Source organism: Nomascus leucogenys, chromosome 10, assembly GCF_006542625.1.
Source record: "Nomascus leucogenys isolate Asia chromosome 10, Asia_NLE_v1, whole genome shotgun sequence".
In the NCBI taxonomy this organism is placed as follows: Eukaryota; Metazoa; Chordata; class Mammalia; order Primates; family Hylobatidae; genus Nomascus; species Nomascus leucogenys.
Window position 1 is genome coordinate 25,113,089 of NC_044390.1, and position 16,822 is coordinate 25,129,910.

Sequence of the window (16,822 nt, forward strand, 5' to 3'; positions counted from 1 at the left end):
AGTATTGTGTCTCAGGGAATAGAGAGACCTGAGAAAAGGGATAGTGATGGTGGAATGGCCTATACATGGAGAAATTGGAGCACACACAACATTCATCAATTAATTTTTCCATCTTATATGGGTGCCATTTGTGGAACCCTGAAATAATTACATAATAATCAAAGTTCACTGTTTACAGATTACTGTAACAGATGTAATGATAATGAAAAAGTTCTGAAATATTGCAAAAATTACCAAAATGTGACACAGAGACACCAAGTAAGCACATGCTGTTGGAAAATGGCATCAACAGACTTGCTTGATGCAGGGTTGCCACGAACCTTCAATTTGTAAAAAATGCAACACCTGTGAAGTGCAATAAAGCAAAACACAGTGAAACAAAGTATGCTTGTATCTGCTTTAAGCAAGTTACAAGTGGCATAAGAAATAAACATTTCTTGAGTACTTACTATATAACTGGTGTGCAGCATATACTCAATCATCCAAGAAGTAAATATATTGTTATATCCATTTTTAAAAGAGAAACTTGAGATTTCAAGTGGTTAAGTAACTTGCCGTGAGGGACTTCAGCTTATAAGGAGGGCCAACATAGAAGCCATTTCCATCTGACTTTTCCTCTATACTACTTTCCATTTCTTCAACCCACAGTGATTTCTCAATTAGGGTTATGTGGGCCTTTTATAGTCAATAAATTGCTGGCACTGTTAGGAGCCACATAAAACAAGTCACACTGGACTATTGTGCCAAAATGAGCCAGACAAGGTCACATAGAAGACATGGCAAATCACATTACCATAAACAATGTTGTAAGAGAAAGCTATCTTAATAAAGTTATTTCCAAATTTGTCAGAGGCCTCTAAGTCAATTCCAATCACATTTATTTCAATACAGTCAGAGAAGGTAGGAGGAAATCTCCTTAACGTTTTGTAGTGAGATTTAGCCAGTAAATAAATCACTGTCCAACTAAATGTCAAAGGTGGCAATAAATATATTTTAAAAGATAATAGCTCAAGCACAGCATATAAAACAAAATTAGGATATGGCTTTAATTAGCCATGCATTCCTAAGAGTCACAATCAAATCTAATAAATCAAGCAATGTTGTGGGTTTTAATTATTCTACCACAATAAAGGTTTTATTTCCCTTCTCCTTTTTACTAAAATGTCTTCCTTGCTTATCTGCTCTATGGCCTTATTTGTACCTGTCTTTATTTTCCCAGCCACGGGCACTTGTTCTTTTGTGACCTTCTTTTCTCTGCCTCCTATGTCCTTTCTTTCTAAAGAGACTGATGCCAGTCCCAAGTTACTTGGCTCGTCAACCTATTCCAGATGGGGGCCATTTAGACCAATGCGATTGTCCTGGGAAACAAACCACAAGACCTCGCTCTTCTTTGCTCCTGGTTTATATGAGCTGGTCCCAGGAATCCCTTTGTGTGAACATGTTCATTGAGGAAGAATGGGTGACCTGTTTGCCTTAGATGGCACTCTCTCTGCACGGCCTCTATTTCATTACCAGAAGAGGGAGGGCCAGGGAGGCCAGATTATATGTGTGCCTGTGACGAAGCCAATAGCCACCAGATTCTGTGTTTGTCTTTCACGTGCACTAGGCATTTCTGCAATGGAAGAATATTTATGAAGCTAAGAGTAGAATATGCTGCCACAAAATAGTGGCTTATATTTATTAAATACACACACACACACACACACACACACACACACACACACCACATATCACAGTGCTTAACTGAGGCTTAAAAGGAACTTGCAGAAAAATCACTCCACTAACAATGTCAGACTGGGATTTGAGCAGTGGTGTGTCTGATGCCAGAGCTCCCACTCTTACCCACTGCCCTTTGTAGCCTCAATACACTATTTTCTTTAAGATAAAACAGTTGGCATCACTATTACAACTTCACATCAACACCAGTAACTGCACAACAGAATATTTAAAAATGCACTTGAAGAGTGTTTTGAATGAAGAGTGATTAATTGTGTCACTTTCTCAAAATTGCAGTTTCATCAGGGGAGAAATTCCAACTTCATCCAGAAATGAGTTTTCTCCTCAATTCAGTGTATTACATTAATAATATTTCACAATGTTACATGAGCCAAGCAAAATAATCACAACAGCCTTCTAGCTACCAACCCAGTTAACCACTAGTCAGAACAACAATTCTGGCTATTTCTGTAAAGAATGTTTTCAGGAGATCTTGTGCTTTCAGGCAAATCCTGAATGTTCTGTATTATGAAGAAGAGGCTTACCCTGGAGCACAAACACAGCCACTTATACAGGGTGAGGATGGGGCGCAGGTGAAGTTCATGGCTAGGTTTGCACATGTAGTCTCACAATTAACACCACCAGCTGGTAATTCAGGGTTAGGAAACCTGCAGTCGAAATACTCTTTTCCCTCTGGGCAGATGTGAACTTCAGATATAAGCACAGACAAAATGTCCTTAACTTGTATTTGCTCCACAGACAAATAATCATATTGGCATGTACTTGTCATCAAAACAAAATTCACCACAAAATATTTTGCCAGTTATTATTATATGATGCTCTTACTCCATGATTTTTAATGAGCTTATAAATATCCCCTAGCCAGATTCCCTTTAGTCACAAAATAGGTTTAGAATAAACCTATTTTGAGTTTGAGAATGTTAGCTGCCTTCCATAAGACAGTAACTAACTAGAGTATAATTTTCTGAAGTCAAAAAACAGGATGTTTTTATTAATTCATACAAATATTACCAATTTTTCAGCATATGTTATCAATTTTTAAGCATAATGTAAAAGCATTGTGGCTTTTACGAAGCTGCAATGAACACACGATTATTCTAAATCTTGCTTCACCTCGAGTCATTGTTTATATCAGTTCTCACTATACCACAGAAGTGCAGAAGTAGACATAATTACGGTCAGGACAGGGGCTCCATATTCTTCCAGAAAGCTTTTGGGCTCTTAGAGATCAAATAAATTTCCTCAAGTGGGGCCAGAGGAATCAAATCCTGTGGGTTCCTCTGTGAGAAGGCTAGCCACCTGGGCTTCCCTTCATTGAATCAAATGCGGGCGAGTCACCCTGAATCAAATGGGGCAGAGTCAGGATGGCCCTGTAGCTACTGAATGTGTGTGGTCCATAAACCTGTCTTGTAAAGAAGCCCTAGGCTTGTCTGAATCCTTGTAAAGTAAATTCAGGGCATGTAATTCAAAGCTCTTTAATAATAATATATACCAGGCCATTCAAATACATAACAAAGCAATAATAGCTCACAATTACTTTTATCAGCCTACACTCTTCCTGCCCATTAAAATCTATGAAAGCAAGTGTTGTTTATTATGTGCCTAGAATTTGCCCATAGTAACTGAGAATTTGAGACTTTTTATATAATGAAAATAAATAATATATATAGTCCTCATATATAAGATCTTAGGAAAGATATTTAAAATGACATTCTGAAGGGATGACAGTAGATGTCATTTTACATGCATTGTTAAATTTATTGTTACTAGTCCCAGAGCCATGCTACTCATAATGCAGGCCAGGAACCAGAAGTATTAATGTTATCTTGGCCACTGATAGAAATGTAGAATCTCAGGTATCACTCCTGACCTAATGAATCAGAATCTGCATTTTAACAAGATCCCCACATGTGCACACTAAAATCTGAGAAGTGATGGTCTAAAATAGAGTTTCCCAATTTCTGTCCCACAAATAGGTTACAACACTTGCCTAGATACATATCCCTAAAGTCCTTGGGACGCCTGAGGTGGTCCTGCGTTAGGCAGCATCTCGGCAGCATCCCTGGGTTGACCTGCTCCGCCCCTGAGCTGACTTAAGACTGTCCTAAAAATATTATAATTTTCAATGTGGAAAAAGTTGAGAAGCACTGGAACACCATGTTGAAGAACATTCCCAAGGCTATAGCCATGCACATTGGGAAGAAGAGGTGATTGATGACTTCTGCCAGGAGTGGAGGCAGTATCAGAGCTGCACCCTCATTCAGGAAAACATCTTTTAAGATCTTACCAGCAGAGGGCGTTGCCAATTCATCACATTTCACAGTCCCATTTGAACACTGGCTAGAAGTAAATAAATAGTTAATTTATGGAACCAAATCTGTTTTTTTTTTTCCTGAATTTCAACAACAATCTAATGTACAAGAATTGATTGAGTACATTACACAAATGTTATTTTTCCCACAGAATTTTTTACAAGCTGTTGGGTTAGGTCTGATTTCAGGAACGCTATTTCAACACTTTTTATCAAACACCTGTAAGTGTGGAGCACTGGGATAGGCATGGGAGATATGAACACCAAAATTCATAGTCCTTACCGTAATTTGTCTCGTAGGAGGGGAAGACACACAAATAAATAATGTATGCAGTGTGACACATGCAACATAGAAATATGTTAAGAGATAGAAGTAAAACAAAGAAAAAATGTTTTTAAAACCTGTTGGCAACCAACATCAGGGAATCAAAGGAAGTAAAGTCTGAACAGTTTTGAAGAGTGGATGGAGGTTATGGCACACCTAAGGTAGGAAGGCTATAACACTCAGTGGAAACACATAAACCATGAAGAAGTAAAGCAGCGTTCTACATAGCAAAGTGCAATGCAGGAAGGGGCAGGCTGTGAGAATGCCAAGAGAGGCAGAGGCTAGCTCCTAGAAGATGCTAAGATTTTACTCCTGAGGTGAGCCATTGAAGACCTAAGCAGAAAAGTGATATGGTTGCTTTGAATCACTTTGGCAGCAGCATTGAAGATAGGATGGAGTCACAGCTTCCTTGCAACTTACATTCTAAAGTCAGGGTAAAAGGCAAGAGCCGCATATAGGAAAAATTAACTTTGAAAACCCCCGAAGAAGATAACATGATGGAAAACAACACATCAGTTCTCAATAACTCCAATACAGTTTTTCTTTCAGCTTTGGACCAGATCATATGTTCTATATTTAAGCCCAGATGAAGAAGCTGAATCACATATACAGTCCACATCACATGAAAAATATGCAATGCATAGTTGAATACTAGAATGACACTCAGAGGTGTGATTCACCACTGAGTCACTTCTGACTGAATTTGCTCACACTTTGAATAGCACAGAGGAACTGAGACAGACAGGTCTCAGATCACACATCCAGGTCTTCCATATCATACTTATTCTGGGACAAAGGCTTTTAAAAAGGAATGGCTAACAAAGTCACTATATTAAGTAAATTTTGATTTTTTTTCATTGAGGAGGGATGGTTACTTTTTTTTCTTGCTAGGTTTACATACATTAATTAAGTTAAATCCAAGAAGACATGACACCTCGGCAGAATAAAAGAGAGGAAAAACTAGAGGCAAGAACACCAGAGAGGAAGGTCTAGGAAAGAGAAAATGAGACACACTGATTGCTAAAGCAGTGATGATGGAAAGGAAGAAATGGCTTTTGACTACGTGTAGAAAGTAAAATCAAGTAAAATCCAAAGTTGCTGGGTATTTACTGATTAGGTGTTTTGAGCAAGAGGAAAGAGTCGAAAATGATTCCTGGAGCTCTGGCTTGGAAAACTGTGTGAATAGTAGTACTGCCTATCACAGAAAGATCCAAGAGCTAGTTGCCATTGTGTCTTGATGTGGATAGGAAAAGAGGTGGAGATAAAGATAAAGGTAAATTGAGCATAATCAATATTCTGCTGTGAATACAAAAATCAGCTGCAGAGCAAAGTAGGCAGGCAACAAGCACTGCCGAGCCAGGTTGCCTGGGACTAACTCCCAGCTTTAGTATCAGGTTCCTTAGCCACCTGTATCCCATTTTCCTCACCTGTAAATCAGGATGAAACAACATTGCCTATCTCTTAGGGTTATGGTGATGAGTAAGTATCTTAATAATAGATATTAAACACTTAGAATGGTGCCAGCACAAAAGAAGTTACACAGTAATAGTTAGATATGATTATTATTGTTATTATCTACTGTCTATTATTATCTGTTGGCACCTATGGGGCAACTAAAAAGGGGAGGTTAGGAATTATATGTAAGTATGGACTGCTGCATGGACATGCCTAGATTTTCAACAGAAAAGTTATAACCAGAATGAGTGTTATCCTATGATTAAATGTTATCTTTCTAGTATTGATGGGCCTGGGGAGGAGGCACACTTACTACTGTGCAGGACATTTTTCAAATCTATTTTGAAATTGCTTTTTTTTGAGCCTATTCAGTAATACTGTAGTATTTAAACACATACTTCACCCCTAACTTATATCTAATAACCAAAAATGATCAAAGGACTTTCATTTTGCTGTGAGATACTTAAATTCATAACTCCTTTCTGCAGTTATGAGTACAAAACTTGGTTATTTCACTTTGAAATGTCATATATGCATGTGTTTTGTATATATGTGTTTGTACATATATATACAATCATATGATTATAACATATTTAAAGATTACATTGTTACCTTTATTTTTTAATTACAGAAATATTTCAACTTACAGTTTGGGTTAAAAAAACCAAACACTGCATGTTCTCACTCATAAGTGGGAATTGAACAATGAGAACACTTGGACACAGGAAGGGGAACATCACACACCAGGGACTGTTGTGGGGTGGGGGGAGAGGGGAGGGACAGCATTAGGAGATATACCTAATGTAAATGACGTGTTAATGGGTGCAGCACACCAACATGGCACATGCATACATACGTAACAAACCTGCACATTGTACACATATACCCTAGAACTTAAAGTATAATTATATATATATATATATATAAGAAAGAATTATATTAGCACACACATCATTTGTCAAACACAATCCCCATCATCGAAACCTACCATAAGCCCGAGGGTGTGGGGATGAGCTCTCCAGGTTGATAAACACTGCCCCTATAATGACACCGGCAGTGGAATCTATAAGAAAAAAAAAGTAAATAGGATATAATTTTTTTCAAAAACCACTAAAATTCAAGCCGACCCTATGCTCTCCATTGGTCATTGTAAGGTACACTCTAAGGTCCACATTATTCTACAAGACTGCATGTAATCCTATCACACAAATGGCAAAAGCTGCTTAGACATGAAGTTTTGTGTAGCTCCAGATTTTGTTTTCTAAAATACAACTCAAACTGTGTTGTTTTAGTCACAAGAAAAATCACTGAACGCAATTCAGAGAAACACAACTGATATATCATTTAACACTATGTATAAGACAAAGGACTTCACTCTGTGTGTAAATTGAGAAATTTGTCAGTGCTGAGATATTAAAGTCCTGCTACTAAACTTTGCCATGTGATAGTGAAGCACAAACCTTGTTATTGATTTGACTATGGTAAAAACAAGCAGGAATACACTTCAAGATCAACCATCAGAGATTCCTTAGCTCTTTCTGTAACTGTTGATGAACACGTGCAGGGTTTTTTTTTTAAAGAGTAAAGATGATAAGAAATATTTTTTCAAAAACTTCCATGAAAGCTCATTTAGCCCGTAAGGAGAAAAAGAGATTAAAACAGGATGCTGCCAACCTGTTTCTCTGACTTACATGGGTACACAAAAGTTAAGAGTGTCTTCATAGAATTTGCCCTCCGGACAATTACAGCCTTCAGCACAGTCATCATTGCACTGCTCCAGGGAAGAGACAGAAATGCAGGAACGGAGGCAGAACGAGGAACAGTGATGGTACAGCATGCCCTTCTGGCACACCACAGCTAAGGACAAGGAAGTATCACTTGAGAAAGATTCCCATGGCACACAGAAACATTTTATGCCTCCTTAGAGGTCTATGATAGAAAATGAAAGTTGGCCCGTTACAACGCAAGGAATTGGGAGACCCTTAACTGGGATGCTCGAAGAGCAACATCCTCAGTGGAAATGAAGGACTAAAGCAGGGGTTGGAAACCTTTCTCTGCAAAGGGCCAAATGGTAAATATTTTCAGCTTTGCAGAACATATAGTCCCTGTCACAACTACTCAACTCTGCCCTTGTAGTATAGAAGCAGCCATAGACAACACGCAAACAAATGGGCATGACTACATTTCAATAAATTTTATTCACGAAAATGCAGGAGACCTAATGGTTGTAATTTGTCAACCCCCAGACTAGAAGAAATTGGCTCATAGTATAGAAAGATGATAGAAAAGCTTCTCTAACTGCTGGGTCTGCAATTAAAAAGTTATCTCTAAGAAATTAAAATCCTAGACAGATATCCTAAACAAATTTGGTATATGAACTTACATTACTTTTATATTTACATTATTTTTGTCTTAGAAAGCCAAAATTGAGCAATTAACATCAACACTAGCCAATGATACCCCTGGAATAACTGGAAAAACCCACTGAAGGAATGAGGAGGTGGAGAGAGTGGTACCCCTAAAACCTACATCACAGAAGATTCTAATGGGTATGGAGGGGTGCTGGTAAAAATAAGCTGATAAAAAAAATTATAAAACACACAAGGAAACAATCGACCATGAATGAAAATGGCAGACAACATAAGTGTGAAAATTAGAGCCCCAACAACTTGATAATAATTGCCTGTTGCATAACATCTATTTAAGCACAAATCAACTGCGTCGCTGTATTACATAATCTCTTCCACACTTTCCAATATTTAGATATGATATTTCCATGATAAGAATTTTTTAAATGTTTTAAATTAGTTCTGTGCGTATTTCAAAACACAGTTACAATAATTTTGTTTATTACGAAACTAGTCAAAAGTTATTGGTCTTATCCAACACATCTCCGATCTTAAGATATTATTTCATTCGCTTTTCATGTTTGTACATTATGAGAATATTTCAAATAACTTACATGCAATATTGACCTTTCATTTAAAAAATAAAGGCAGTCATTACAAACATAGAGGTCTCTACGGTATCATTTGATAGTCTTTATCTGTGCCATTGTACTCACCACAGAAAGAAATCTGAGCTCTGAAATCAATGGGAACACCGTGCTGGCCGCAGAGGTAGGCATAGTGGGCAAGAGCATTGCACAGGCAGGAGCTTCCACACTTGCATGCATCGTGGCGGCATAGCTGATAGTACAGCCCAGGGCTAATATAGATGTGGCAAGGAGCAAAGAGCTCCTGGTGGATGACATCACAGTGTGCTGCATACCCAACTAACAAAGAGCCCCATTAGCATCTTATTTAACAGTTCAGATCTTACCCCAGAATTATCCAAGCATTTCACATTCTTAGAAATATACTGTAGTGCATATTACTTTTAATACAAGAGTGAACAATTTCAGTTTATAAGGTTTTTGTTTTTTTATAATATTGGTAACAGCACTTAATCCATAGTCAACAGTCTTTCAGGAAAAAAAAATAGTGTATTGTACCTGAATAACATGAGTAATAGAAGGGTTGAGAGAAGCAGTGGCCTCAACCATCCCATTGCATGAGGATCATCTTAGGAAACCTACTATAAAGAATTGGAGAGTATTGGGAGGCTTATTTCCAGACATCCACACATAATAAAGCGGTTCCAGATTGTGGATATCATGGCAACTCTGTGTAACACACAATTGTCTAGGAAGAATTGGGAATGATCTCATTTCAGTGGAGTCTCTGAAATGAATGGTAATGTGTCAGATGCCACATAGTCGTTGAACTCAATGTCTGCACAATGCACAGTGTACAATGTCTGGCAGATATTAGGAGCTCAATAATGTTTGATAAATAAATCTATAAATGCATGAATAATTGAATAATGAATAGAAATTGGGGATTAAGGTATATGCTAAAGGCCATGAGATATAACTATAAAATCACCTGGGGAGGGGAGGACATCTGTGTAATCATTTCCTGAAATCTGTTGATTTTTCCCTTGAGAATGACTGCTCAGATATAATTCTTTATGGAAGTAACCAAGTTTGAAAAAACAATTCAGATTCCATCTTTCTGAAAGAGGGTAGCTTTGTGGTTTCTTGATATCATGGACCTAGTTTGCATTGGCTTCCTAACAGATAAAATTAATCAATCTTTTCATTGTCATTGTCTTTTACAGACCAGATAAGCTGTTGGAGATCAGTTTTTTCACTACTAAGGAATTATACTGAACTTATTTTGTTGAGTATATTACATATATTTATTATTGGTAAGAAAACATGATAATTGCTCAAGTATGATACTTTTGCATTCAGTATGTATATGTATATAAAAACAAATGACAAACTATAGCAGTACACTGTTTACATATATATTCTTAATGCCCAAGGATCCTGAAAGAGCAAAGTAATACACCAAAGAGGCTAATAATTTGTAGATCAAAGTATATTCCCACTGACATTAAGTTAAGGATAACTAAAGAAGATCCTCATGAAAAAAATCCTTTAGAATCTAGATCAGAGTTATTCACTTTTGTCTATTTATTTTCCTTTCTTTGGGGATCTTCCTGAATTTACCTATCTGAATTTTTTTTAAAAAAATCACAGTTCATGGCAAAGCTAAAAAAAAGTTAATATAAAATATATGTATGCATGTACATAGCATGTGTGTGGTTTAGGGTGGATGTGGGGAAGTTAATGTGGGTAGTTCACAGGCTTATTTTCAAAGACAAGACAAATATCTCAAAATATAAATAGTCTATATATCTACTTTAATATTTCAATTTCATATATGTATATATATAAAAGACATGGGATATGGGAAGAAAAGTGATAGAAAATAGAGCAAAATAGCATATAATAAAGGAGGTAACTAAAGAAATGACCACAGGGAAACTGAATTTATCAATTGAACTCTACTTCAACTTTAACATGTTCTTAAAAAATAAAAAAATAAAGTTGCTACAATATCCAGGAGGAAACCAAGAAAGAAACAAACCAAACAAGAGTAGTTGAAGGAGGAGGAGATGATTAGTTGAAAGTTGGGGACAGAATGGAGGAAGGTATTGTTAAATGGCAGTAAGATTAAAAGTAGTCATTCATGAAACTAAAAAAGTCTAGTCTAGTCGTGTTATTATAGATAAGAAAAATGATCAAAGAGGTTAACAAACTTTTTCAAGTTTAAAAGCTGGCTTAGATTTTAAAAAAATAGAAAGCACAAAGAGCAAAAGTATCTTGTGCTCTTTCCAGCATACCACAATTCTATGTTAATAATAAAAACAATATGGCAATCAACAAAATCCTCCCAACAACCACCGCACGATCCATAAACTGTGCTGGCTTCTTATGAATGCTCAACCAATATGAGTAATGTATTTTTAAAGACTACATCCAAATAGTGAACTAGCCAAGATGATTAAAGGAAAAAATAAACTTACAAGAATATTTAAGCATGTACATTAATTTTTTCACAATTATATATACATGTGTATGTCTTGTGTGTATCTTCTATCTGAATATATACATGTATATCTTTTTTATTGCAAAGTGAACTAGACTTTAACATGGTTTGCTAGGGCGTTAGTTTTAAAAAATGCAGCCAAAAATTCTTAGCATGTGAGTTGTCCTGTCATTGCAAATTGGAACTCTGGAGCATGACCATCTCAAATTGTTGCCCACTCAATGGCACAAAGCCTCTTTGGATCACTGGCTTCCTGCTGATAAAGCCATAATATATGCTATGAGTAGGGACTTCTAATGAGATGGTAATAACTGACATCAAACATCCCTGGACTATCACAGCATTCTCAGAGGATTCCTAGAGGCTTTTCTTTAGCATTTAAAGACTCTGAAAACTCCCAAATGCTAGTCCACATCTGCGAACAAGGGATTTCTAAACACCCAAAATAAGAAAATTTATGAATGAAAAATAGGAAATAAAAGTCACTGTCAGGTTTTTTAAAAACAACCTAGGTTACATGAAAAAACATATGTAAAGGCATAATATTAAGCAAAAAAAAAAATACATGAGGAATGGCACTGATTTTACCATAATGGAGAAAATTAGAATTTAAACTCACTATCTAATTTTATAAAATTATAGTAATACATAGAACTTTTCCCTATGTTTACAGCAGAAAGGAAGTTTACATGCAAAACTTACTGTTTTGTTGATTGATGTTACAGGGGTCCACCAGTGGGACATGAACAGGTGCAAAACAGGTAGAAGAAACTCTCCACGCATTTGCGTGAAGCTGTGGTGTACCTTCTATCATGCCTGATGGAGAACTAGAAAGCAAAGACAATGCTCATCTTCATGTACCTCTCATTCATTTGTTCATAACCTTCATATTTAAATAAGATAATACTATTTTTCATAATGTACAAGGAAATCTTACAGCTTGAAATTTTTCTACCAGTTTAAAAAAAAACAGTACAATGATATTAAGCTCCATATTACTGACATTTTACAATGTGCCAAATTGTAGACATACATGATTTTATTTAATCTTCATCTCAAACTTATAAGAAAAACATCTTTTATCCCCATTTTACAGAGAAAGCAAAGCAGAAGCTTAGAGAAATATTAAATTACACTAAGCTGATAAGTATCAAAGCCATGATTCAAACCCAGTTCTCCCTGACTTAACCATACACACTCACACAACCAAAACTTTAGCATGTGTGTGGTTGAGGGTGCATGTGGGGAAGTTAGTATGGGCATTTCACATGATTCTTTTCAAAGTAAAGACAAATATCTCAAAATATAAATAGTCTATATATCCAGTTCAATATTTCAATTTCCATTATGAGATCTGAAATACCAAGATTCCATTATGAAGTGGGCAAACCAAATGAAAAACATCTATCTTAAAACTACAACAGTGTTTAGGAAACAAACACTGCAATTCCACCCCCAGCAGCCGTTCAGATGTATTAATTTACCAACCAACATTTATTAAGTGACAACCCCTATTGGACAATGTGCCAGACACTATCAAAACTTCTTAGGGAATCAGGTTGAATTAGATCTCCTGCAGGAAGTTTTTGACCACACCACAACCCTGACTGTGTTAACTCCTCTAATATGGCTAAGTAGAAGAGTAGGCATTATCTCAGCTTTCTCTAGTGTCCTTACAGATTAACTATTTTCACTGCAGCTGCTCAGCAGAGTGACTGAGAGAGGACAAAAAAGAAGAGCAACGCAAACCATTTCCTTGTCCCCACCCTTTCGTCCTTCTCTTCTTTTCCTATTCCTCAAAATCAAACTAGCCCATAACTGTAAAGAACTACAACAAACACCCTAGTACAAAATCTCATTTTGTTTATTTAAGAACACCGAGACTCAAAGTAATTGCATGGTTTGTGCTAGTTCATTTCTTCTCATTCTTTCCACTTCCTTCTCTCTTCACTCCTCTGAAGGACAATAAAATAGGTCAGGGTGGTACGTGTAGTCAAGGTTTCCAGGTGGAACTGACTTAGAGCTTGGCTCTCTTATTTCATTTAGTTTACCTTCAAACAATAAATTTTAAAAATAGGAGCTAAAATGTGGACTTATTTATTGTCTTTCATTTTATAAAATAATCTTTCAGCTCACCATAGTCGACTTACTAAAATAAGGCATACAAAATATGTTTTCAAGTAATTAATATTTTCTATTCCGCGATGTCTGCATATTCACATTGACCTTTGTGAAGAAAGAGTTTTAACTACTTAAGTTGGAAAGCTAAACACTGTTCACAAGTTGTCTCTGACTCTGAAATATCATCCTGCACTCTTATCACACCTAAATGTTTATACATGGCAGAGACTGGTGCCTTAGAAAGAGGCAGACAGATCTGCCATCTCTTAAACATTGACTGCTGACCCATTCTGACAAACAAAGAAGAGAAAACAGGATTAATGTCTTTTCTGAACATCATAGCCAAGCCACTTAATGTAGTTTCTGCTTCTCAAATGTGGTGAAGATATCAATATTTTGACCTACAAATAAATAAAACAAAAAACTGAATTACCTAAAAACAAGGTACAGGAAGACAAGGAGACAAGATACAAGAAATTAAAATTTTTTAAATTTTAAATGCCAGTTCCCCTTGCCCATCCAAACTATGTTCCTAATGCCCACTAAACATTCTACCTCAGTTCAATTAACTGTCCACTATATGTGAGGTTCTATGCTAGTTCCTAAGAATACAAAGACCAAGGACATAACTCTTAGTCTCAAAAGCCCTAACAGATAAACAAGACAAGAAACCAGACAGACAAACAATAAATTTTCATAGATAATGCACTGTCAGATTTAATTTTGTATGCTCAGCTTTTTGAGGCAAATAATGTCTGAATTGGGGTGAACAATAAATGGGAGGTCACAAGAAAGATAAAGAGCAGGAGAGAACCCAAGCAGGAAGGAGGGTATGGGCAAGAATGTTTTTTAAAAAGCACATACATTTACTGCAGCACTATTTACAATAGCAAAGACTTGGAACCAACGCAAATGCCCATCAATGATAGACTGGATAAAGAAAATGTGGTACTATGCAGCCACGAAAAAGAATGAGTTCTTGTCTTTTGAAGGGACATAGATGAAGCTGGAAACCATCATCCTCAGCAAACTGTAACAGGAATGGAAAACCAATCACCGCATGTTCTCACTCATAAGTGGGAGTTGAGCAATGAGTACACATGGACACAGAGAGGGGAGTATCACACACTGGGGCCTGTCTGGGGGTGTAGGGCTAGGGGAGGAAGAGCATTAACACAAATACCTAATGCATGCGGGGCTTAAAACCTAGATGACGAGTTGATAGGTGCAGCAAACCACCATGGCACATGTATGTCTATGTAAAAAACATGCACATTCAGCATATGTATCCCAGAACTTAACGTAAAATAAAATAGAAAATAAAATAAAATAAAAAAGAAATGAAACAGTATTTGGAGAGTAGCTTCTCCATGAAATGTCCCCTGGCTGCCCAGCCCACAATGAACCCGCTATTGTTCTTCTAGCCATAATCACAAAGCCCAACACTTAATTTTTAGAATCACCTCAATATTTATATATATAGTTGATTTTTATACATAATAGTTGATTAATTTATATATATATAGTTGATTGATCCTTGCCTAACAGTAAATATTCATTTTTTAACTATTTTTAAAATTAAGGTATAGCTAAAAAAAATTATATACATTTACAGAGTATAACATGATGTTCCGAGGTATACATTGTGAAATGGTTAAATCAAGCTAATGAACATGTCCATCACCTCACATTCTTATTTTTTGTTGTGAGAACTTTTAATATCTACTCTCTTAGCAATTTTCAAGTACACATTAATTATAGTCATTATATAATTAATTGATCTCAAAACATCTCCCAAGCTTACACATCCTGTCTAGCTGAAACTTTGTACCCTTTGACCAACATCTTCCCACACTCCCACCCGGACCCTTATCCCCTGGCAAACACCATTCTATAATACTTTGCTTCTGTGATTTCAACTATTTTAGATTCCACATATATTTCTTAAAGGTTGTTATCCTCTCCTGATCTGCAACACAAAGCTCCGTGAGGCTGAGAACCATGGTCTACTGCTTAAATTGCTCCCATTGTGCTTTTAGCATGATAACAAGTGCGCAAAGCATTTACACTAAATTATAAACTGCTTCTTTTCACACGTAGGTGAAAAGTACTTGGTCAATGCAAGGGGTACAAATATATGTTATTGCTTCTCTTCCAATGAAACACCAACAATCACAATATCTAGCAAGATAATAGAATGTTGCTTTTTAGGTATTAATAATACCAAATGATATCAATATTTATAGAGTATTTACTACCACTAATGCATACCAATATTGAGGGTTTTTTGTTTGTTTATTTGTTTGGTTTTTTTTTAGGCAGCAAGGCTTCAAAAATACTGTTAAGGTTGGTGGGTGGCAGAGAAGAGAATAGCTGGAGCAGTGAGCATAGCTGAGCCACACTGTCTAAATCCAAAGCCCAGCTCCACTACATGTGAGCTAAGTGACCTTGAATGATTTATTTGCCACTTTGAGGCCTTGGTTAGTTTCCTTATCTATAAAATAAACATATTAATCAGAGATTGCTATACATTTTAAATACGATGATCCATGTAAATCTCTTGGAATAATGACAGCTAAGCTATTATTAGTTAAGTACACATTTTTAATGAATTTATATCCTTTAAATGACCAGTCATTAAGTTAGGTTAACTATGCAGAAATCATACTTACAGAAAATCATCCCTTATGTTGCCATTAAAAGTGCCACACAGACCTAATGTTCTTCTTTTCCATGCGCTAGTGAGCTGAATATAAATTCTTTCCCCATCTATAGCAAACAGAATCTTTAAACCAAATGTGGTTCTTAGAAGTATAAATAAGGATGACAGAGTTTGAATTTCAACAATACCTGCAGGAAAAGAACATACGTAAATCAGCTTTGACATTCATAGACAGTGTTCTGAAATGCTAGGGTACACCATCAGGACTCTCTTCCCCAGATAAAAAGGAAGGAGGGGAGGCAGGCTAGCGGCTCCTGCCTGTGCTTCAGGGCCAATTTTTGCCACCTATGGCTGCCTTTTTTCCCTCCTATTCCTCTCCTTTTCTCCCTCCTTCCTGGTCTTCAACAGCCATTTTTAGTAGTTGTTCAGGTCAACACTTACTTTCAGTTTGCAAGCATCTCACAAGGAAGGAGGAAGTCCTTAGACATTTGAAATCCATTACCAAGTTCAGACTTTTGTCCTAAATGTTTTTTCAGTCTGTCTTCTTCCCTCCATCTCTATCATCACTGCCTTAGATGACCTCCTCCTCATTCCTCGCATGCCCCACTTTTATAACATCCTAACTGTTGCCCATATTTCCTGTCTAGCAACTCTCAAAGTCACTTCTACACTGTTGTCATAGTCATCTACCAAAAAAAAAAAAAAGAAATTTCACCTTAAAACCTCCTTAAAAACTCACCATTTATTTGGTTGAACCATGGGATTGCCCT

General features: G+C 36.5%; 1 protein-coding gene across 2 annotated transcripts in view; it reads right to left on the minus strand.

Moving 5' to 3' along the window:
• Nucleotides 1-16,822, minus strand: part of OTOGL (otogelin like) — a 161,223-nt gene that overhangs the window by 103,013 nt on the left and 41,388 nt on the right. For both annotated transcript variants that reach the window (XM_030821838.1, XM_030821839.1), the window contains exons 17-23: nucleotides 16,063-16,240; nucleotides 11,972-12,096; nucleotides 8,893-9,102; nucleotides 7,520-7,685; nucleotides 6,817-6,891; nucleotides 4,025-4,077; nucleotides 2,262-2,424 (exon numbers count right to left, since the gene is read on the minus strand). In XM_030821838.1, coding sequence (XP_030677698.1) covers nucleotides 2,262-2,424; nucleotides 4,025-4,077; nucleotides 6,817-6,891; nucleotides 7,520-7,685; nucleotides 8,893-9,102; nucleotides 11,972-12,096; nucleotides 16,063-16,240 — 970 coding nt within the window. The remainder of the gene's footprint in view (nucleotides 1-2,261; nucleotides 2,425-4,024; nucleotides 4,078-6,816; nucleotides 6,892-7,519; nucleotides 7,686-8,892; nucleotides 9,103-11,971; nucleotides 12,097-16,062; nucleotides 16,241-16,822) is intronic.